Below are 22,401 nucleotides of genomic sequence, written 5' to 3'. Positions count from 1 at the left end.
TTTCACCCATTCACGGCATAGTCCTTCCCCTGTCTGTCGCCATGTATAGACGGTACGTGACCTCTCACTACCCCCGTGCTACGCACGAGACCATGCTCTGCTGGGCATGGCCTCCCTGACTCTTCACTATATCTACACTCATCTGTCTGTAAAATAGAGGACTTCCTTATGTCAGTACATGACACAACATGGTGTCAGAGGTTAGTCAACCAGGTCTACACTTCGAGTAGAAATGGCCAAGTAATTTAGTTCGCGCCGCCTGCAGAATTTGATTTCTCCATTCCAGATGCCTGGCCGGCTTGGAAACGCCGGTTTGCGAGATATCGCCTCGCCTCAGAGCTCAACGCGAAAGACGAGAAAGTGCAAATCTCTACGTTGCTCTACTCGCTGGGCCCAGAGGCCGAAACTGTCTTCGATCAACTGGTATTCGACACCGTTGGAGACGAGGACAAGTATGACAAGGTCATGACGAAGCTGGACGCTTACTTTACGCCAGCATTGAACGTGTTTCACCAGAGGACCATTTTCGAACAGTGCGTCCATCTTCCAGGAGAGTCCGTGGAAGAATTTGTTCGGAAACTTCACGCAGCAGCGAAGTTCTGTTACTTTGGTGACCAGAAGGACAACAGAATTCGAGATCGCCTCGTGGCTCACATTCTGGATCATCAAGTCGCCAAGGAGCTGCAGCTGATTGAGCCCGCAAAACTCACCCTCACGGACGCAGTTCTCAGGGCCAGGCAGGCCGAGAAAATTTCCGGAGACGTTGCAGTGCAAGCCGCCAGGCCGCAGGTCAATGCTGCATCCCGCTTTGGAGGAAAGCAGCAAGATGCAAGGAGTCGCCGCCAGCGCAGCGGCGTTCCATCGAAGCCTGCACCAACGCTGTCCACGCAGAGGAAGAGCGGCACTGCAGCTTCAACATGTCCGTGGTGTGGCCACGCTGGTTCGCACAAGAGTAACCGTTCTGCGTGTCCTGCGTTTGGTCGCAAGTGTAATTCATGCGGCAAGCAGGGCCACTTCGCCGCCGTCTGTCTTTCCACTCCAGCAACCACGCGTGGTGCCAGAGCTGTCGAAAATGAATCGCTCGCGTCCCCGTCGCCATTCATGGGTGGTGTTGCAGAGCTGTCATCCAACGCCAGTCCTTCCCAGTCCACCGACGCCTGGTCAGTAAGTCTGCCTGTTGGCTCGACAAATTTGATATTCAAGATCGACACAGGTGCAGATGTATCATGTATCGCTCACTCCACGTATCAGAATCTCGTACAACGCCCTGTACTCACACCATCCACTACCAAACTCCTTGGTCCATCTGGTGCACCTCTATCCATCAAGGGTCAGTTCACTGCAGACACCATGCACAAGAGTGAACTGTTCTCTATGGGTATCGTAGTTATCGATGGTCCTGGATCTACCAACCTGTTGAGTCGCAGAGACTGCCTCTGACTTCGCCTGATCCAGCGTTTAGATGCAGCAGAATCGTGTATCAGCAAGCCAGCACAGCCCATCGGTTGTATGGTTGTGCCCCCAGCTGATATCAAGCTCGTGGACGACGCCACGCCGTACCACTGTGGTGTTGCCCGCCGTGTGCCTCTGCCTCTACAGGACAAGGTCACAGAAGAGCTCGCACGAATGGAGGAAATGGGCATCATCGTCCGGGAAACGGGTCCCTCTGACTGGTGCTCTCCTATGGTGCCGGTTCGTAAACCTAATGGTCGCGTACGGATCTGCGTAGACCTAAAGAAGCTGAACGGCAACGTGAAGCACGAGCACTTCCCTCTTCCGACAGTTGAGGACACACTGGCTAGGCTCGCCGGATCTACTGTCTTTTCCACGCTGGATGCCAACAGCGGCTTCTGGCAAGTGCCTCTCACGGAGTCTGCATCCAAGCTGACCACATTCATCACGCCTGTGGGTCGTTTCCGATTCCTCCGGATGCCATTCGGTATAACCTCTGCACCGGAAATCTTCCAGTGACGCCTGCAGGACTTCCTCTCCCACGTTAAAGGTCCCGAGGTATTCATGGACGACGTTCTGGTCCACGCCGCTAACGAAGCTGAACACGACCACCAGCTGGACACAACGCGCCAGGTCCTTGCCGACGCAGGCATCACGCTTAACCCCGACAAATGCCACCTCAGTCAAGTACCTGGGACACATCGTCAGCGGGTCCGGTGTGAAACCCGACCCCAGCAAAGTCTCCGCCATTGACGACCTCAAAGAGCCTACGAATGTTCCTGAGCTCCGCCGTGCCTTGGGTCTGTTCACCTACGTCGCCAGCTTCATCCCGGAATTGGCTACGATCTCAGCGCCCCTCCGTCAGCTCCTACACACCAACACTGATTGGTTCTGGGACTCCCCGCAGCAGGACGCCTTCCGTCGGCTGAAAGAGCTCGTCGTTACAGCCCCGTGCTTAGTGCACTATGACCCCGAGCGTCCACTCATGGTCAGTGCCCATGCCAGCAGCTATGGCATTGGTGGTGTTCTGCTCCAGAAGCACGATGGCGACTGGCGCCCAGTAGCCTACGCCTCCCGTTCCCTGACCAAGACGGAACAAGGCTACGCGCAGATCGAAAAGGAATGCCTCGCAGCGGTGTGGACGTGCGAGAGGTTAGACCAGTACCTCTTCGGCGCTCCCAGGTTCATCGTGCAGACGGACCACAAGCCGCTAGTGCCACTGATCAACACCAGAGACCTGGACAAGGTTCCCATCCGATGCCAACGAATGCTGCTCCGCTTCATCCGGTACAAAGTCCATGCCATACATGTTCCCGGCAAGGATCTGGTGGTGGCTGACACGCTTTCACGAGCGCCAGCATCGGCATCAGTTTACAACGTTCTGCAAGACGACATTGGCATGGTTTTATCAACCACTGCCGAAGATCTCACGAGTCCATCCGTTCTCGCCGACCTAGCCAAGGCTCCGTCTGAAGATCCCGTGTTATCCAGTGTGATGCGCTATGTCATCCATGGCTGGCCTGCTACCGTCCCTGATGACATCAAGCCGTTCCATCGTGAGCGAGGCCAGTTGTCTCACATGCAAGGTGTCTTGTGCCACGGCTTTCGCCTGGTTGTTCCATCCGTGCTACAGCCTGAGATCCTCCAGAAGCTTCACGATGGTCACCAAGGTGTCACAAAGAGTAAAGCTCGTGCCCGCTTCTCGTCGTGGTGGCCAGGTATCTCTGCCGACATCGAGGCGTACGTCGCCAAGTGCACTACCTGTATCAAGCAGCGTCATCAGTCTCCAGAGCCTCTTCAGACAACTCCGTTCCCCGAGCGTCCGTGGCAGCGTATCGTATCGGATCTCTGTGATGTCGACGGCCGCCAGTACCTGATTACCGTCGACTATTTCTCCCGTTACATTGATGTCGCTTGTCTCTCATCGACTACGTCACCGGCCATCATTACTCATCTGAAGAGCATATTTGCTGTCCACGGCTATCCGGACATCTTCGTCAGCGATAACGGGCCACAGTTCGCGTCCGACGCCTTTGCACAGTTTATGTCTTCGTGCAACATCATGCATCGGACCAGCAGCCCGAAGCATCCTCAAAGCAACGGCGAAGCAGAGCGCGCCGTGCAGACTGCCAAACGACTCATCCGTGCGCCAGGTGGTCTACAGCAGTCCCTCTTAGCGTATCGCTCCACGCCCCTGGCCAATGGCTATTCGCCCGCCGAACTCTTGTACGGCCGCAGGCTCCGCACCAATCTTCCGTGCCCACCCGATCTCCTGCAACCCTCCTGGCCAGACATCACCGCTCTCCGGGCCAAGGAGCAGGAGGCTAAGCATCGGCAAGAAGATCACTTCGATCAACGCTTCGCAGCCAAGTCGCTCTCCCCTCTGCCACTGGGAGCGAAATTAGGTTGACGACAAGCGCGAGGGTACAGTGGTTGAGCAACTCACCGATCGCTCCTACAACATCGCCACCTCATCCGGTATTCTGCGCCGAAACCGTCGTGCACTGAAGTTGCTCCAGCCAGTGACTCCTCCCGGACCGGTGCTAGCAGTACCACCGGCCGCGCTAGTCCCGCAACAACAGCCAGTGCCTACGTCACAGCCAACTCTGCGTGCCCGCAACAACATCCAGCCACCGCAGAGATTGATCGCAACCATGTAACTCTCTCTGGCTTCATGCTATTGCTATAGCTCTCCCGCACATTGAATAGTTCTGTTCTATGTGCCCGGCTATGTACAACCCGTACATGTATCTGTCTTGCCTTTGCTCCATAACAGTTTTTTCCCCAGCTGTTGTGTTTTTGCTCTCTTCAATTTTTTTCAAAAAGGGGGAGATGTCCTATCCTGTATCATGTTATCCTTTCACCCATTCACGGCATAGTCCTTCCCCTGTCTGTCGCCATGTATAGACGGTACGTGACCTCTCACTACCCCCGTGCTACGCACGATACCATGCTCTGCTGGGCATGGCTTCCCTGACTCGTCACTATATCTACACTCATCTGTCTAAAATAGAGGACTTCCTTATGTCAGTAAATGACACAACAGACTGCACTATCATTGTAATCTGCTTTGTGTGTGTATTCAGTTGTGGTGTGCAGAAAGCAGGAATCCCCAAGGAACGGTTGGAGGTTTGCACCAAGCTCAACGTATGGAAGTACTGAGACTATTGGTTGTGATGAGAACTTCTTTTTGCCTGGTGATGAAGGAACAACATTAGTTCGCCGCTGTTCAGAGAGTGGAGAATGGAAACCAAATCTGCTTCCAATGTGTGCACGTGAGTCCATTAACCCGACTGCTGCATGAAGTGCAGCGAATAGTGATCATGCACCATGGCCTGCCAGCTCGCTTGGCTAATTGAAAGTCAGCCCACCTGGGCCACGTTATGTTGCCAGTACATGTACCACCCCAGTCACAGAGCACAAGTTGGTTGAGTTTTGCCATCAGGAGGCCAGCGCAAGGTATCCGGGGCGCAGGTCTGATTCCAGCGAGGGGCAATGTGGTACCTCGCAGCACAAGAGTAGCGTGATACCCTACGCCAATGTGCGCCCTGCATGACAGATCAAATTATGCAAATACATGTACATGTAGCTTGGAGTACCATCATGCTGAGTGGCACTCATTGTGAGACGTAGGAGAGTAGTAGTAGTAGTAGAATTTTTTATTTAACTAGGGAACTCCCAACAGGCGTTGCCTTTTTACTGGGAACCCTAGGAATGACTTGGTGCTTCTGACAAATACAGAAAGGGGCTTAGCTTGACGACATCCAGGTGGAAGCATGTTCCATCTGTGTGCTGCCAAAAATGAAATAGCATTCAGGCCGTAACGAGACGTAGCTCTGGGTATGTTCAGAGCAGCTGAAGCTTGACCGCAGGTAGCAGCATTTGTGTTGCATGATGCAGAGTGGGGGTAAATTTCGTGCTTAAAAGAGGACTGGTGCAACGAGATAGACACCTTAAAACAAACACAAACAGCTTCAAGTTTACACGGCGAGAGAAAGTATAAAGGTTATATTTGGTGAGAATGAAATCAATAGAAGTATACTGATCATGGCCAAACACTCGCCTTAGGCACCTATTGCTGGTTGACTCAAGTTTGTCTCGGAGTTCAGCAGACAAGCAGTGAACATAACATGTGCTGGCATAGTCCAAGGTACTCTGGACAATTGTCAGGTAAAACATGCGGCGGCCGGTCATGGAGACATCGCGGCGCCCGTGGCGGAATGAGGCAACCTTGCACTGTGCCTCTGCGCACACACGCTTCACCTGCTGCTCGAAGCTGTGCGATGAGTCCAATAGGAGGCCAAGGTACAGAACATGGCTGGACTCGGGGATTACGATGCCTTTGCAGGTGATGCTGGGGATCACGTCCAGGTGCGCAGCAGGTCGCCTGAGCAGCAGTAGCTGAGACTTTTTGGGATTCAGCACCAGTCCCCGTTCGCTGAGGAAGTCCTCCAGATTCAAGAGATCTGTCTGCAGCATTATGAGCGCGATTGAAGCCTTGCGACCAATGACGTAGAACGCGATGTCGTTCGCAAACAGGAGAGCGCGGCAATTTTGAAATTTCTGAGGGGTACGGCGGATATAAATGCAGAAAAGTAAGGGACCTAACGCGGAGCCTTGTGGTACACCACGTGAGCAGGGCTCTGTACTGCCTCGGGCATCGCCGAAAACGACCTGCTGGAGGTGTAGAGAGATAATAAATTTCAGGAGGCATGGGTGGGAGGGAGAAACTGCAAAACAGTTGGATGCACGCAGCAGCACAACTAGCAAGAGAAAGAAGCCGTGGATGGGTTTGTTCCTATTTTTGATGGCTATGGCCATCCGTTGGCCCAACGGTATTCGTGTGAGTACGGCATTTGTTTGTGCTGCCAGCTCGGGCCCGGTGAGCGAGTGAAACTGAACTTTGAAAAGGCTTTCGCTCTTTAGTGCTATTGACTGGCTTTTCATACAATGCCTATTGATGTCTAGAGACATGCTGTCTAGCCTTCCCCTGGTACGCATTGCACAGGGCTTTGTTGAAGTTCGTACCGTGAACTGCCAAAGAGAAATGTTTGAATGGTGCTGGGGCGGGTGCGACATTACGGTGTCCCTGCAGCCGGCCTAATCGTGTTTGTCGCCACAACCTATTTTAAAGACATACTTGCTATTCCTCTAGCAGAATGAAAGCTGGCAAGTTTTAAAACTCACTGGCATCTCTGCTCCAATTTTGGTAGTTGTTACTGTTCACATACAGTGACACCATGAAAAAAAGTAGCATAATTGTGGCCAATGTGAAGCTCATGCATGTTTAGTCCTTTGGAGCATGTGTGCCACAACAATTGCGGCGCACTGATTGCGTAGGGTACTCCACGATACGAAAAATGTAAAGCTGCCTGCCTATCAGTGCTGTAATGCGTTTGAGGAAGAGAAAAAAACACTTTGCACCCTTCTCTCTCCATCACTGTTTGGTTGTTGGAAACATTCTCTCAGATGGGATGGCCCTGCTTCACCTCACCCACCTGCCATCTCCTTATATTCCTCGTGTAACTATTATTTTTCAATCTCACGTGGTATATCCTGAAATGAATCACCTAAGGAAGGGTATCTCTTTCTCCGTACCTCTTCTCTCTCTCTCTATCTCTATCTATCTATCTATCTATCTATCTAGGAATTGGTTTGCTCCCACACTGGAGCTCGCGCTATTCCGCCGACGACTTGACACTTGACTGACTCACGACTGCCATCCAGAGCACACGAGAAGTCCATCGAACCTTCGACTCGGCAAACCTGCAAGAAAGCACCACTCCCTGCTCAATGCACAGTGTTTCGGGGAATTCACCTCTCATCAGTTGAGCTTGAGTAGGCAGAGGAAGATTGTCCCTTAAGAGCACCACTTATATAGTGCTGTCCAGGCACAAACATCACCAGGGATACAAACTTACAGAGGCACTCCGTTTCCAGCGCGACAAACACCTTGTGAACACCAGATAGCAGCGTGAGTCAGTTATCGCTCCTGGACGGTGAGAACAGACGTAGAGGACCGCAGAGAACAAAATCATCGCCGAAGTCACAACCTCTATATCGCACTGTTGTGCCCAGCGCGGGCGTGCGACTAGCTGGTTTGGAGGTGTCAGCGTTGTGAATGACCGAGGGTCCTCTAGGTCTGTTCTCACCGTCCAGGAGCGATAACTGACTCACGCTGCTATCTGGTGTTCACGAGGTGTTTGTCGCGCTGGAAACGGAGTGTCTCTGTACGTTTGTATCCCTGGTGATGTTTGTGCCTGGACAGCACTATAGAAGTGGTGCTCTTCAGGCACAATCTTGCTCAGCCTACTCAAGCTCAACCGATGAGGGGTGAATTCCCTGAAACACTGTGTATTGAGCAGGGAGTGGTGCTTTCTTGCAGCTTTGCCGAGTCGAAGGTTCGATGGACTTCTCGTGTTCTCTGGATGGCAGTCGTGAGTCGGTCAAGTGTCAAGTCGGCGGCGGAATAGCGCAAGCTCCAGTGTGGGAGCAAACTCATTCTTAAACAAAATCATCGCCGAAGTCGCAACCTCTATTTCGTACTATCTATCTATCTATCTATCTATCTATCCATCTATCGATCGAGCGATCTATCTAGCGATCTATGTACTAGTATCTATCCATCTCTCTATCCTATCTATCTACTCTGTCCATCTACTCTGTCCATCTATTCTGTCCATCTACTCTGTCCATCTATTCTGTCCATCTACTCTATCTAGTCAAGTGGTGTGCTTCACTGTCCGAAGAGTGCTCAACACCCGTGTAGGGTAGAGCCTTGTACGCAAGAGAGAGATTGGAAGCTTTGTTACAACTCTGAGTTTCACGTATTACTACGATCATCAGGCAACTGATGGATCCAAAACGGGCAGCCTGAACATAAGGGGGAGCAAGGTGGGAAATTCTGAGGGGTATCATAGGCAACGCGTATCATAGCGCAAGAGTCAGGTGCAGGCGTGAAGTTGCCAAGTCTTCAGACTTGGGGCTATGCAGCAGTAGTTCCGGTTCTATTCTATCTATCTATTCTATCTATTCTGTCTATCTATTCTGTCCCTGCGGGAATTTGCGAAAACAACTCCCGAAAACTTGCGCAAGAAATTGCGGCAGAAAACAACATAAAATGCGACGAACAGTGCGGAATGATGCAGAACTTGCCAGGAATTTGCGGAATTATTTACAGAAATTGCGGATTTCGGCCAAATCACGAAATTTGTTGCATCGTATATCTACTCGGGAGTAGTACGAGTCGTACTGTGCAAATAACCTACAGGATCATGGAAAGCACTGCGTGAAAAGTGCATAAAAAAGTGAGATATAGTGCAGAAAACAACAAAAACGCGGGAAATCGCGGATTTTGCTGAAAATCGCGAGTTCGGGCGAAAATCGTGTCTCGCGGTCTGGGCACACCATCACAAATGTTGCCAGCGTCTTTACTCCATCTAAAATCGACGACTCGGTCCCGGGGAGGAAGCACAACAGTTTTAACTCGGAATCCGTCAGCCCGAGAACGGCAGATTTAGTTGGAGGCATGGCGGAGGTGAGCAAACACTATCAGATGTCTACCTAGTTTCCTACTGCCAATACAATACCTGATGTTTGAAACCAGGCCGGCCTGATGCCGGTTTCCTGGCGAGAAACTGTAGGAGACTCAGAGCGCGAAAACCTGCACCCTGCTCCAAAGTTTGAATCTTGTTGCTTGAATAAGGTGGCCAGCTGTCTTTGATGGTACGGTACGGTACATGCACGGAATAGCGTCAGGCATGCCATCATCAGGCACAAACAAACGGAATTAAAGCTGTGTGGAACCTGGCTAGCGCCAGACATTACCGAAGTAACGTCTTCCGCATAGCTACGGGAATGTTTCATCCAGTGCATATGCTAAAGAGTGATAAGCAACTGAATAGAGCGGTTGTCAGTTGACAAACCCCCTTTTATTTACAATGCAGTTGCGTGACGTCCACCACTTTCTGAGTATCTACATGTATATGTATCTATCTTTAACAGTAATAAGAGGATGAAAAGTGTTTTAACACTTAAAACACTTTTTCATCCTCTCATTATTGTTTGAACTAGCTCTGCCTTTCGGTATTGAGCACTCTATTCGACAGCCTGGAACCTCTCTGGTTTATCTGTCTGTCTGTCTGTCTGTCTGTCTGTCTGTCTGTCTGTCTGTCTGTCTGTCTGTCTGTCTGTCTGTCTGTCTGTCTGTCTGTCTGTCTGTCTGTCTGTCTGTCTGTCTCTCTGTCTGTCTCTCTGTCTGTCTGTCTGTCTGTCTGTCTGTCTGTCTGTCTGTCTGTCTGTCTGTCTGTCTGTCTGTCTCTCTGTCTGTCTCTCTGTCTGTCTCTCTGTCTGTCTCTCTGTCTTTCTGTCTCTCTGTCTATCTGTCTCTCCGTCTGTCAGTCTGTCTGTCTGTCTGTGTATATATCTATATCTCCCTGGACTATGCCTCGTGGGTCATCATGGCACAGCCCAATAGCCAAGCTACACCTCACGGATCACTATGGTCCAGGCTAGTGTATTCACGCAGTTCCCGTCCCCATGGCACAGGCTTGTACACTGTATACATGGTATAGTGTGGCCACCGGCCCACAGAAGATATACTGGCCCATAGCTATGTTGCCTTCACATCCGCAATCCAAGCAGGCCTATGTGTCCTCTTTGTGTGTGTGTTTCCGAGTTGGGATTAATACTTGAAAGCGATACAAAGAGGAGAAATGGATGAGTTTGTTTGCAACCCTGCACACTGTTGTCAAGTGGAAGATAATGCAAGCTCTAGACTATTGTTTGGTACGCTAGAGACAGGCCGACAGGCAGACAGGCAGACAGACAGACAGACAGACAGACAGGCAGACAGGCAGACAGACAGACAGACAGACAGACAGACAGACAGACAGACAGACAGACCGACAGACAGACAGACAGACAGACAGACAGACAGACAGACAGACAGACAGACAGACAGACAGACAGACAGACAGAAAGACAGACAGACAGACATAAAGACAGAAAGATATTCAAAGCAATGATCATTTTACTGACCAAAGAAATGATCTTCCATGATATGGCAGCAGCCTACATTAATAAAACTGTGATGCACATACACACCTAAAGGCGAGTCGCAAATCTCCAAGGTTGTTGGCTCAGAGTTTAGTACTTGGATTAGTCCATTTAAACCGGCAGTAGTTTAGTAAGAATGCAGCCAGAGTACCTTGCGAGTACTGCTGATTGTGCATCGAAGTGTGGAAATTCAAAAGAAACTGGTAAAATCCAAAAGAAACTGGTAAAATCCAAAAGAAACTGGTAATATCCAAAAAAAACTGGTAAAATCCACCCAGCGAGTAGTCGTGCAGTCTTAACTGACGCACCTCGTCTACGACTGTACCTAGCCCAATCATTGGTTGAACCTTGATATGCTTGTACAGCCATGGACTGCGGACCACCGGACGTAACTGCACATCTGCAAACAACGTCTCTTACCCAGCAACTTGGTACCTTGGTCAATGGTCAAGTTCGACACACATGTCCAAGAGGATTTGCAACCAGTAGAGATGGAGATAGAATTCGCAGATGTGCAAGCCGCTGTAATCGCCATACTAGCGGTAATTCGGAATGTCGCCGTACTAGTGCGGGGTGGACTGGAACACCTCCGAGCTGCTCACGTAAGTGGTTGGAATGCATTCTCTGGTGGCACTTGCACTCGGTGTGCATTATCAGGCCATGAACCCAGTCAAAAAGCTTGCCATGCATCATTAGTCACAACTCATATTCAATAAGTGTAGCCCCTGGCTTTGCCGTGTGAACGACTGCATTGTTGCATTTCTGATTGATCATGAATAAGTGGGACAGTGTACATGACTGAGGAGCTTGAGTGACGGGAAACATCATGATTCACAGTGTGCTCATCAAGCTATTCAGGGCCAGGGTCCGAGGCATGTATCTAAAATCACAGACTTACATTGCTCTTGGATCAACTCAGACGCAGTATACTGTTGTTTCCCATCTGATCTTATACTCTCCAACCAGTGTCATATAAGTGCAAGTCTCATGTTCCTGCTTGTAAACATTTGGAATATCTCGGGGCCCTAACCCACATCCAAACAGGCAAGTCTCAAAACCCCTGAAACCATGGCTGCTTGTACTATTCCTGTCTTCAATGTAGGAATCCCGTGCGCGGAAACAACAGCACCTCCGTCCGGGAAGATAATAACTTCTGAATTGGCAGGAGAAGTAACAAACATCACCAATGGTCAGCGTGCTGCTGGTGTTTATGGAACAAAGTTGACATTTGGCTGTAACGATGGCTTTAAAATGCTTGGTGCCGGTGGGAACACATTTGAATGTGGTCCAGCTAGTCAGTGGCTGGGAAGAAAGCCAATCTGCGTCCGTAAGTTGAATTTTTTCCAATCCAACACATCTTGCTGTCATGTTCTGTTACTGCCGTTGTTGCTTTTGTCACATCATACGTCATTATTATCTCATTGCTGTATCATGCACATACCCTGCATATACCCTACACAAACCAGGCCGGTCTAGGAAGCTCGAGGTAGAATGCTCAATGTACGAATGTACAGAGCAGTATGCACACACAACAGAGGCGAAAGGCTGTGTTAGCTGTAACTTAAAGTTTCACGCATCGGAGCGATCATCAGACAGCAGCATTCACTATCGAATTCTCTACGAGCAGGCGTAGATATTTGATGCTAGTGTGGAAGTTAGTGCATATGTGAGAAGTAAAGACGTGGCATTGGGGCAATGGTATTGAGTTGTTTTGTGAGAGTTAACGGATATATACCCTTCACATATGCCCTTCACACATACCCTTCACATATACCCTACACACATACCCTACACATATACCCTACACATATACCCTACACACATACCCTACACATATACCCTACACATATACCCTACACATATACCCTACACATATACCCTACACATATACCCTACACATATACCCTACACATATACCCTACACATATACCCTACACATATACCCTACACATATACCCTACACATATACCCTACACATATACTCTACACACATACCCTACACATATACCCTACACGCATACCCTACACATATACCCTACACATATACCCTACACACATACCCTACACACATACCCTACACACATACCCTACACACATACCCTACACACATACCCAGTGCCAGTGTGATGTACAGTAAACACACACGTGGGTGAACCCTGTGGCTTGTCAACCAAATGAAGCGTCCGGGAATTGATTGACAAAAAAACTCACTAGATGACTTTCACCAAATGAAAATCTGCACTATGCACATTTGACGTTTTTTTGGCTTCAGTAATGGCCTCAGTCACTACGGCCAAGTCAACCATAGTAGGGAGTTCAATCAAAAACCAAATTCGCGAGTTTCGCATAAAACACTAGTTTTTCTAAACCGGGAAGATGTGAGAAACAACCTGTTAAAATTTAAACCCAAAATTCCAAGGCAATCTAGTGTTATAGTCGATAGAAGATCGGAAAATGGGGGTGAAAACAGTCACAGAAGTAAATGCAATTATGTATGTGGGCCGTGTGGTTTCCGTCCAGCACTGCACTATCTGGTGTGTACATGGCGATACAGGATGTGTGCATGCATGCAGTGTGCAAGCATGCCGTGCACGCCTACTTGCACAAGTCACACGTTTTCACCGTCACTGCTTCTACAGTGTGCGCGCAGTTCACTCGACTTTTTCGTCAACCACCAGGAAATCACCATGTGCTGGTTTCTGTAATCATTGTCCTTCTACCGCGATTAAGCGGGAGCCTAAATGTTCTACAATTCTCTTGTTTTAGACTAATTTGAGGCCGCTGAACACGCGGGGCCGAGTAAGCATCTGGTCGAAATTAGTACTTCGAAGTGCATTGCGCGGAAGCATTATTTTTGGAAGCATGGCATGTGTGGCACCATTGGAAAGGTAATGACCTCAGCTACCTAAAAATAGCATCGACAAGGCCGAAAGGGCCGCGGGAGAAGATACTTGGGCCTCGAACTGCATCCCGAACTGCTGCCACAATGCGCCCATTCGCTTTGTACAGGCGAGCTGTACTGTATTTTTCGCTTTTCAGCGACCGGAACTGAACTCCCTAACCACAGTATACAAGGGGGAGGGGAGGGACATCATAGTTATTTTGGAAGAAATTTCCGTTTGGATTTGCGAAATAAAACAAACGCCAAAAAAAGTAAAGAAGAAATGAGTTCCAGGGTGCGAGGTGACTCAACAAGAAGAAATAAGGACCAAGGAACTACAAGCTACACTATAATGTCCACTAACACCACCAGTTACTTTACAATCAGCTCATGCAATAACATTGCACGACACTGACCGACGGTATTGACGTTCTACACCTAACTGGCAATCACATTATAGCGTAACTTGTAGTTCCTTCGTCCTCATTTCTTCTTATAAATTAACCCTTGGCTCTTCACCCGAGTCTAAAAGTAAAGAAAAGTTGTACTTGTGCTTAGTTCCCCTGTTCTGCCCGTGTTTTCCACCCTGTCAGCGGTATGTCTCAATGTTAGATGTCCAAGACGGAGTGAGGTGTGCGTGCAAGATCCGCATGACGCTCACAGGCCGAAGTGCGTTTGCCTGACCTGGGACATGTGTCCAGATGACTATTCACCGGTGTGTGGCACTGATGCCTCTGAGCATGACAATCGATGCCTTGCCAGGGTCGAGGAGTGCGCAATGAACACCACCATCGATGTGGCCAGGGAGGGATTCTGCGAGAGAGGTGAGTACCAGTACCAGCTCGGACTACATGCACATCGTCACGGAATCATAGACATTCTGTGCTTTGAGACGCAGAAACACAAGAGGCAAGTATTTGTTAGCTTTACAGTATGTCATATTGTTAATATTCACATACTCAAACTGACAGAAAAAACAGTAGGTGCTACCGAAAGAGACGGACAAGAAGACTTGAAAAGAAAGGACTCGAAACTGCGAAATGACACATGATCGTATCGCGCATGCGCTCAAGACATGGGTCGGTTTGAGACATATCACCAAACAGGTATCCACTACATCGTTTTACGACACTATTATAATCGGTCATGAAGGGGAACTCATAACAATCCGTGCCTGTGATATCACTTTCAACGTTCCATTTTGTTCTGGCTTCGTGTTGCTGATTGTCCATTGCAGCTGGCAAGTGTCATGAAGAGAAGCCTAGACCACCTCCAAACAGGAACTGCGCCGAAACACGCTATCGATATTTCTATGACAACAGCAGCCGTACCTGCCGGAGTATGTACGTAGGCCGCTGCTATACTGCTGGTGGTGACAACTCTTTCCAACATCTTTCCCAATGTATGACTACCTGCGAAGGCGGTAAGGCCATGTCTGTGGTGTCATTGCTCCTTTCCTCAGGTATCAGAATAAAAGCAGGGCAGGGAAGTGCGCTGGCGAAGGATATTATGCAGCCAGGCAGTGTCTGTGACACAAGGCTTTCCTAGATACGCAGATTGTTTTACCATCTAAAAGTGATAATCTGATCTGGGGTCACTGCACTCCCCATGCACATAATTAATTATTCCCGTAGCTATGCAGAAGACGTTACTTCAGTAACGTCTGGCGCTAGCCAGGGTCCACACAGCTTTAATTTGGTGTTTGTTTGTGGTGGACGGACCTCCGTCTGGCGCTATCCCGTATCTGTCCCGTACCGTACCGTACCAGCAAAGACAGCTGGCCACAAACAGCTGGCAACAATATTCAAATAGGGCTTTCAAATGCAAGATCATAACGTGAAGCAACTTGGAAGAATGAGTATGAATGCGAAGTGTATCGGGTAATGCATGTAGGGGGATTGTGCGGGTTCGAATCCCAGGTTATGATTTTTTTAAAATAGGAGAATTGAAAAATTTATACATCCCTATCCTTTTTCGCCTAGGTCATCAAGGTGGTAGACGGTGTCGTATTACCCTTGACCGTACCTGTCCTGTACCGTGCCGTACCATCAAAGATGGCTGGCCACAAACAGCTGGCCACAATATTCAAACACCGTAAAAGCCCCTGTATACGCCCACTCGAAAATACGCCCACCTTCCGTGTACACGCCCAGTCAGAGGACGTCAACACTTTTGTTTCAAATAGCGCCCATGCCCATGTACACGCCCAGGTATGCCGGAAACACCAGTACATGTACAGGTACTGATACCCAATACTTACTGCTATCCCTATTCCAAGTATATGCCCGGTTCCAAAATAACGCCCGTGCCCTTGTATACGCCCAGGAAATCGAGGCTGCTATTCTATACGCCCGGGGCCTATACACGGGCTTTTACGGTAGGGCTTTCAAATGCAAGATCATAACGTGAAGCAACTTGGAAGAATTAGTATGTATGCGAAGTGTATCGGGGGATGCATGCAGGCAATAGTGCGGTTTCGAATCCCAGTTTATGTCTTGGGGAAAAAAGGAGAAATGAAAAATTTACTATGCTTTTTTGCCTATGTCATCAAGGCAAAAAAGCATAGCGTAGGGCCCTGAGCTTCCAAGCTCTCTCGTTATGTTATCCAGTTTTCGTGGAGACAGAAATGAAATTTGCGCAATAAGTAGAGCAAGTTGCGCATTCAAAACACACACCATTGGCACAGGTTATATTTCTTGTTCACCTTGCTTTACTGATTGCGTTGATATTATGTTATCTTTGACTTAATGCTCGTCTCTTGATTCCATGCCGCTGCGTTATAGGCAATGCGTGTGATCAAAGTCCTGATCCAGGCCCATGCAAGCAGATGACAGAACGGTTTTACTATGACAGCTCTGAGGACACCTGCAAGTCATTTCAATATGGAGGCTGTTTTGGGAATGAGAACAATTTTGCAAGCAAGAAGTCCTGTGAGAATACGTGCAAAGGTATGTGAACGATGATTTGGGCTGTTTTCGTCATATTTGTTGTGCTTTTTACAAACAACGATTGCTTCCTCCTATATCCATAAATCAATCCGTGCTAGTGGAGCTGCCCATTACTAGCCTTTCGCCAGTGCACCCTAACGTCATGGGCCGGTGTAGCCCTGACTGAGTGGTTCGTTCTGGTGCCTTGAGGTAGGACTGCAAGGTTCTGACTCAAACTTCTGAGTTCAAACCCCAGAAACTTCTGACAAAGAAGAAAATGTTCCTCCGTGCACTGTTCATCGTACTAGTACCAGAAGGCCGTAAAAAGAAAGAAAAAGAAAGAAAAAAAGAAGGCCATGGCATGTGGAAGACATTGGAGTAAAAATATGAATGGCTATTAGTACGATCGTAATCGTATCGCAAATACAATGGGTTATAGTCAGTGAATATGCACATTGACCACTGTAAGTGTAAGCCGGGCTGCTGGACTGCACTATCATTGTAATTTGCTTTGTGTGTGTATTCAGTTGTGGTCTGCAGAAAGCAGGAATCCCCACGGAACGGTTGGAGGTTTGCACCAAGCTCAACGTATGGAAGTACTGAGACGATTGGTTGTGATGAGAACTTCTTTTTGTCTGGTGATGAAGGAACAACATTAGCTCGCCGCTGTTCAGAGAGTGGAGAGTGGAAACCAAATCTGCTTCCAATATGTGCACGTGAGTTCATTAAACCGACAGCTGCAGAGCGTTGCTCAGTGAATTCCTTGACACTCAAGTTCATTCACAATCTTCGTCATTTGTGAGAACAAGACCAGGTCTAGTGAGAAGGCATTCTACTGCCTGTAATTCTGGTGAAGTAAAATAAAGTAACAACAACAACACTTTCTTCACTGCTATGTAAGTTCAGGTTTCCCACGTAGATTACGGCCTTCCTCACTCTGTGAGGTTCATTCGATACCAGCTTTCATGTATCATCCGTGATTGGTTCTAGCTTCATTGGCTTGGGCTTGACAGTGGGCCACTCGATTGCCTGGGACTTGTCCTCATCCTTGGTTGACGTTTCGGAGTCACTGCCAGGGTCACCCACGCTACAGGAAATGCTGCGGTGTTCGTCTGCATTAGTGGTACACGTGGCAGGCTGGCCTGCGCGAGTACGGGTAGATATAGTACGACGCTTGCTGGTCCTTCCCGCTCTACTCTCCATCGCAGATCTACGCTGGCTGTGCTGGTTTAGGCCAGCTGCTGGAGGAGTCCGGTGAGAAGGACTTCCCGCGGAAATTGCGGACTCCTTGAGGGCGACAACCTCGTTCAAGCCTGCAATTTGCCTCGACAAATCATCGATCCTATTCTTTTCTCGTGTCTCGCGGTCTGCGCACTCCATCACAAATGTTGCCAGCGTCTTTACTCCGTTTAAAATCGACGACTCGATCCCGGGGAGGGAGCACAACAGTAGCGACGTATTGTTCTTCGGTGGTGTGCTAAAACAAGCTATAGTGCTGGCTCGCTGGCTTTGTCGCCAAAGGATTAGTGGGCGAGGTACTACCTCGGAATCCGTCAGCCCGAGAACGGCAGATTTTAGTTGGAGGCATAGCGGAGGTGAGCCAAAGCTATCAGATGTCTACCTAGTTTCCTACTGCTACTACAATACCTACTGTTTGAAACCGGGCCGGCCTGTTGCCGGTTTCCTGGCGGGAAACTGTGGGAGCCTCAGAGCGGGAAAACCTGCACCCTGCTCCAAAGTTTGAATCTTGTTGCTTGAATAAGGTGGCCAGCTGTCTTTGATGGTACGGTACGGTACATGCACGGGATAGCGACAGGCATGGCGTGCCATCATCAGGCACAAACAAACAAACGGAACGAGAGAGCTTGGAAGCTCAGGGCCCTACGCTATGCTTTTTTTCCTTGATGACCTAGACAAAATAAAGCATAGGGATGTTATACATTCTTTAAAAAATTCCTTTTTTTAAACATAACCTGGGATTCGAACCCGCACTATCGCGCCCTGTATGCATCCCCCGATACACTTCGCATACATACTAATTCTTCCAAGTTGCTTCACATTATGATCTTGAATTTGAAAGCCCTATTTGAATATGCATTGTGGCCAGCCGTCTTTGAATGTACGGTACGGTAGGGATAGGTACGGGACAGGTACGATCGAGGGTAATACGACACCGTCTCCCGTACCGTACCATCAAACACAGCTAGCCACATACAGCTGCCCGCAATATTCAAATAGGGCTTTCAAACGCAAGATCATAACGTGAAGCAACTTGGAAGAATGGGTATGAATGCGAAGTGAATGGGGGAATGCATGTAGGGCGATAGTGCGGGTTCGAATCCCAGGATATGCCTGAAAAAAATAGGAGAATTGAAAAATTTATAACATCCCTATGGTTTTTTGCCGTCAGATACGGGATAGCGCCAGGCGTGACACAAACAAACAAACAAACAAACACACAAACAAACAAATACCAAATTAAAGCTGTGTGGACCCTGGCTAGCGCCAGACGTTACTGAAGTAACGTCTTCTGCATAGCTACGGGAATTAAAGCTGTGTGTAACCTGGCTAGCGCCAGACATTACTGAAGTAACGTATTTCGCATAGCTACGGGAATTTTTCATCCAGTGCATACGCCAAAGAGTGAATTGCAATAAAATAGAGCGGTTGTCAGTTGACAAAGCCCCATTTTATTTACAATGCAGTTGCGTGACGTCCACCACTTTCTGAGTATCTACATGTATATGTATCTATCTTTAACAGTAATGAGAGGATGAAAAGTGTTTTAACACTTTTAAAAACACTTTTTCATCCTCTCATTATTGTTTGAACTAGCTCTGCCTTTCGGTTTTGAGCACTCTATTCGATAGCCTAGAACCTCTCTGGTTTATCTGTCTGTCTGTCTGTCTGTCTGTCTGTCTGTCTGTCTGTCTGTCTGTCTGTCTGTCTGTCTGTCTGTCTGTCTGTCTGTCTGTCTGTCTGTCTGTCTGTCTGTCTGTCTGTCTGTCTGTCTGTCTGTCTCTCTGTCTGTCTCTCTGTCTCTCTGTCTCTCTGTCTGTCTGTCTGTCTGTCTGTCTGTCTGTCTGTCTGTCTGTCTGTCTGTCTGTCTGTCTGTCTGTCTGTCTGTCTGTCTGTCTGTCTGTCAGTCTGTCTGTCTGTCTGTCTGTCTGTCTGTCTCTCTGTCTGTCTCTCTGTCTCTCTGTCTCTCTGTCTGTCTCTCTGTCTGTCTGTCTGTCTGTCTGTCTGTCTGTCTGTCTGTCTGTCTGTCTGTCTGTCTGTCAGTCTGTTTGTCTGTCTGTCTGTCTGTCTGTGTATATATCTATATCTCCCTGGACTATGCCTCGTGGGTCATCATGGCACAGCCCAATAGCCAAGCTATACCTCACGGATCACTATGATCCAGGCTAGTGTATTCACGCAATTCCGGTCCCCATGGCACAGGCTTGTACACTGTATGCATGGCATCAGTGTGGCCACCGGCCCACAGAAGATATACAGGACCATAGTTATGTTGCCTTCACATCCGCAATCCAAGCAGGCCTACGTGTCCTCTTTGTGTGTGTGTGTGTGTGTGTGTGTGTGTGTGTGTGTGTGTGTTCAAGAGTGCTGGTGGGCTGAAGGTACATAAGTGCCCTCTCGCAAGTTCCTCCCAACAGCCTTCGGACTGTGTCGATCCTGCACCTCGCCTAGTGCTTCAACACCAACATTGGCGCCCATTCCACTGCCCGTCATGTAACCGGTGCTTTCGATCTGCTGCTGGATTTAAACGGCACAATTGCGAGCGTGGCAAGCGACCAACAGCGAGGGAGCGTCTTGAGTTCAAGTTCTGCTGTACGTGCGGCGAGAGATATCGCAGGCAGCAGGATTTGCAGCGGCATGAGGCCAGATGTTCTGCTGCGACGCCGTGATGCTACCCCTTTGTTCCCCTCCTCATGAGGGCAGCTTAGCCGTTAAACGGCAGCTGTTTGTCAAGGTCAAGGTCAAGGTGTGTGTGTGTGTGTGTGTGTGTGTGTGTGTGTGTGTGTGTGTGTGTGTGTGTGTGTGCGTGTGTGTGCATCCTCTTTGTGCGTGTGTGTGTGTGTGCGAGTTGGGATTAATCCTTGAAAGCGATACAAAGAGGAGAAATGGATGAGGTTGTTTGCAACCCTACACACTGTTGTCAAGTGGAAGATAATGCAAGCTCTAGACTATTGTTTGGTACGCTAGAGACAGGCCAACAGACAGACAGGCAGACAGAGAGACAGACAGGCAGACAGACAGACAGACAGACAGACAGACAGACAGACAGACAGACAGACAGACAGACAGACAGACAGACAGACAGACAGACAGAAAGACAGAAAGACAGAAAGACAGACAGACAGACAGACAGACAGACAGACAGATATTCAAATCAATGATCATTTTACTGACCAAAGAAATGATCTTCCATGGTATGGCAGCAGCCTACATTCATTATCTGTGATGCACATACACACCTAAAGGCGAGTCGCAAATCTTCAGGTTGTTGGCTCAGAGTTCAGTACTTGGATTAGTCCATTTAAACCGGCAGTAGTTTAGTAAGAATGCAGCCAGAGTACCTTGCGAGTACTGCTGATTGTGCATCGAAGTGTGGAATTTCAAAAGAAACTGGTAAAATCCAAAAGAAACTGGTAAAATCCAAAAGAAACTGGTAATATCCAAAAAAAACTGGTCAAATCCACCCAGCGAGTAGTCATACAGTCTTAACTGACGCACCTCGTCTACGACTGTACCTAGCCCAATCATTGGTTTAACCTTAATATGCTTGTACAGCCATGGACTGCGGACCACCGGATGTAACTGCACATCTGCAAACAACATCTCTTACCCCGCAACTTGGTACCTTGGTCAATGGTCAAGTTCGACACACATGTCCAAGAGGATTCGCAACCAGTGGACATGGAGATAGAATTCGCAGATGTGCAAGCCGCTGTAATCGCCATACTAGCGGTAATTGGGAATGTCGCCGTACTAGTGCGGGGTGGACTGGAACACCTCCAAGCTGCTCACGTAAGTAGCTGGAATGCATTCTCTGGTGGCATTTGCACCGAGTGACTCGGTGTGCATTACCAGGCCATGAACCCAGTCAAAGAGCTTGCCATGCATCATTAGTCACAACTCATATTCAATAAGTGTAGCCCCTGGCTTTGCCGTGTTTGTTTGTTTCTTTTATTTGAATTAGTTTTGAGCACAGGCAATTCTGCCTTCTCACCAGAGGAAAAACCTCTGGTTTCTGCTAAGAACGAATATAATATTATGAGAGAAGGAACTATTAAAAAGAATCATAACATGATAATTCCAAAGCACAACGTATGTATATAATTCAAATGGGTGGGTGTATGTGTAAGCATGCAGTGAAGAACACACAGAGAAAGCATGCAGTAATGTGTAGGGATGCCGAGCAAGGAAGGAGCTCAATTAACACTGGTTACACATTACAATTAATTCTGTATAGAGCCAGTTTAAAGGCAAAAGCCGCACTGTGGAGGCGAATATAACTGGGAAGGGCATTCCAAAGAGTGCTTCCTACAAATGTCAATGACTGACGACCGGAAGGCCAGGAAGGAAAGGCACTTGCAGTAGCCGCTGTTCCTGTCCTCGAGTAATTCGGCGATCATCCCGGGATGCTTGACCTGTATTAGCCATTAACTGAAAGTAGGTGCAGAAAAGAGGACTTGCAAGATCATGTAGGCAACGGAAAACAAAATACAAAACCTTGTAGTGAAAAATGTGAGTTAGAGATCGAATAGATAAGCTGACGAGGAGGGGGGCTGTGGATGCACGGCTGGAGAGTCGGAAAATTGCACGAATTCTGGATTTGCTGGATTTGATTAAACGACTCTGCAGCTGCTGTGTCAGCGACGGGAAGAATGCATTGGATGCGTACGTTAGTCGTGCTTGCACAATGCCAATGTACCAAAGTCTGCGGGCTCTTATGGGCAGAGATCGCCCATGGCGCCATAGCTGGCTGATGGCGACTGACGCCTTCTGCACAACGTGAACGACTGCATTGTTGCATTTCTGATTGATCACGAATAAGTGGGACAGTGTACATGACTGAGG

General features: G+C 48.6%; 2 protein-coding genes across 2 annotated transcripts; both read left to right on the top strand.

Annotated features, from left to right (window-relative positions):
• Nucleotides 1-1,509: 1,509 nt before the first annotated feature.
• Nucleotides 1,510-3,862, top strand: LOC135812816 (uncharacterized protein K02A2.6-like). The gene is made up of 2 exons (XM_065326034.1): nucleotides 1,510-1,905; nucleotides 2,003-3,862. The coding sequence occupies exons 1-2, from the start codon at nucleotides 1,510-1,512 to the stop codon at nucleotides 3,860-3,862; spliced, it is 2,256 nt and encodes a 751-aa protein (XP_065182106.1).
• A 653-nt stretch (nucleotides 3,863-4,515) lies between these two features.
• LOC135811336 (sushi, von Willebrand factor type A, EGF and pentraxin domain-containing protein 1-like) lies at nucleotides 4,516-21,371 on the top strand. Its single transcript, XM_065324564.1, has 8 exons — nucleotides 4,516-4,727; nucleotides 10,875-11,111; nucleotides 11,612-11,836; nucleotides 13,984-14,214; nucleotides 14,628-14,813; nucleotides 16,174-16,338; nucleotides 16,845-17,033; nucleotides 21,112-21,371. The coding sequence occupies exons 1-8, from the start codon at nucleotides 4,718-4,720 to the stop codon at nucleotides 21,354-21,356; spliced, it is 1,488 nt and encodes a 495-aa protein (XP_065180636.1). The 5' UTR covers nucleotides 4,516-4,717; the 3' UTR covers nucleotides 21,357-21,371.
• Nucleotides 21,372-22,401: the final 1,030 nt, after the last annotated feature.

The sequence above is a fragment of the Sycon ciliatum genome, chromosome 3 (assembly GCF_964019385.1).
Source record: "Sycon ciliatum chromosome 3, ocSycCili1.1, whole genome shotgun sequence".
Taxonomy (NCBI): Eukaryota; Metazoa; Porifera; class Calcarea; order Leucosolenida; family Sycettidae; genus Sycon; species Sycon ciliatum.
This window is presented reverse-complemented; position numbering and strand designations above follow the sequence as displayed.

Coding starts and splice junctions, on each gene's coding strand:
- LOC135812816 (XM_065326034.1), top strand. CDS start 1,510: ATGGTTGTGCCCCCAGCTGATATCAAGCTCGTGGACGACGCCACGCCG. Junction 1,906..2,002: donor TGACCACATTCATCACGCCT/GTGGGTCGTTTC, acceptor CCCACGTTAAAG/GTCCCGAGGTATTCATGGAC.
- LOC135811336 (XM_065324564.1), top strand. Junction 11,112..11,611: donor AACACCTCCGAGCTGCTCAC/GTAAGTGGTTGG, acceptor TCTTCAATGTAG/GAATCCCGTGCGCGGAAACA. Junction 14,814..16,173: donor TATGACTACCTGCGAAGGCG/GTAAGGCCATGT, acceptor GCTGCGTTATAG/GCAATGCGTGTGATCAAAGT.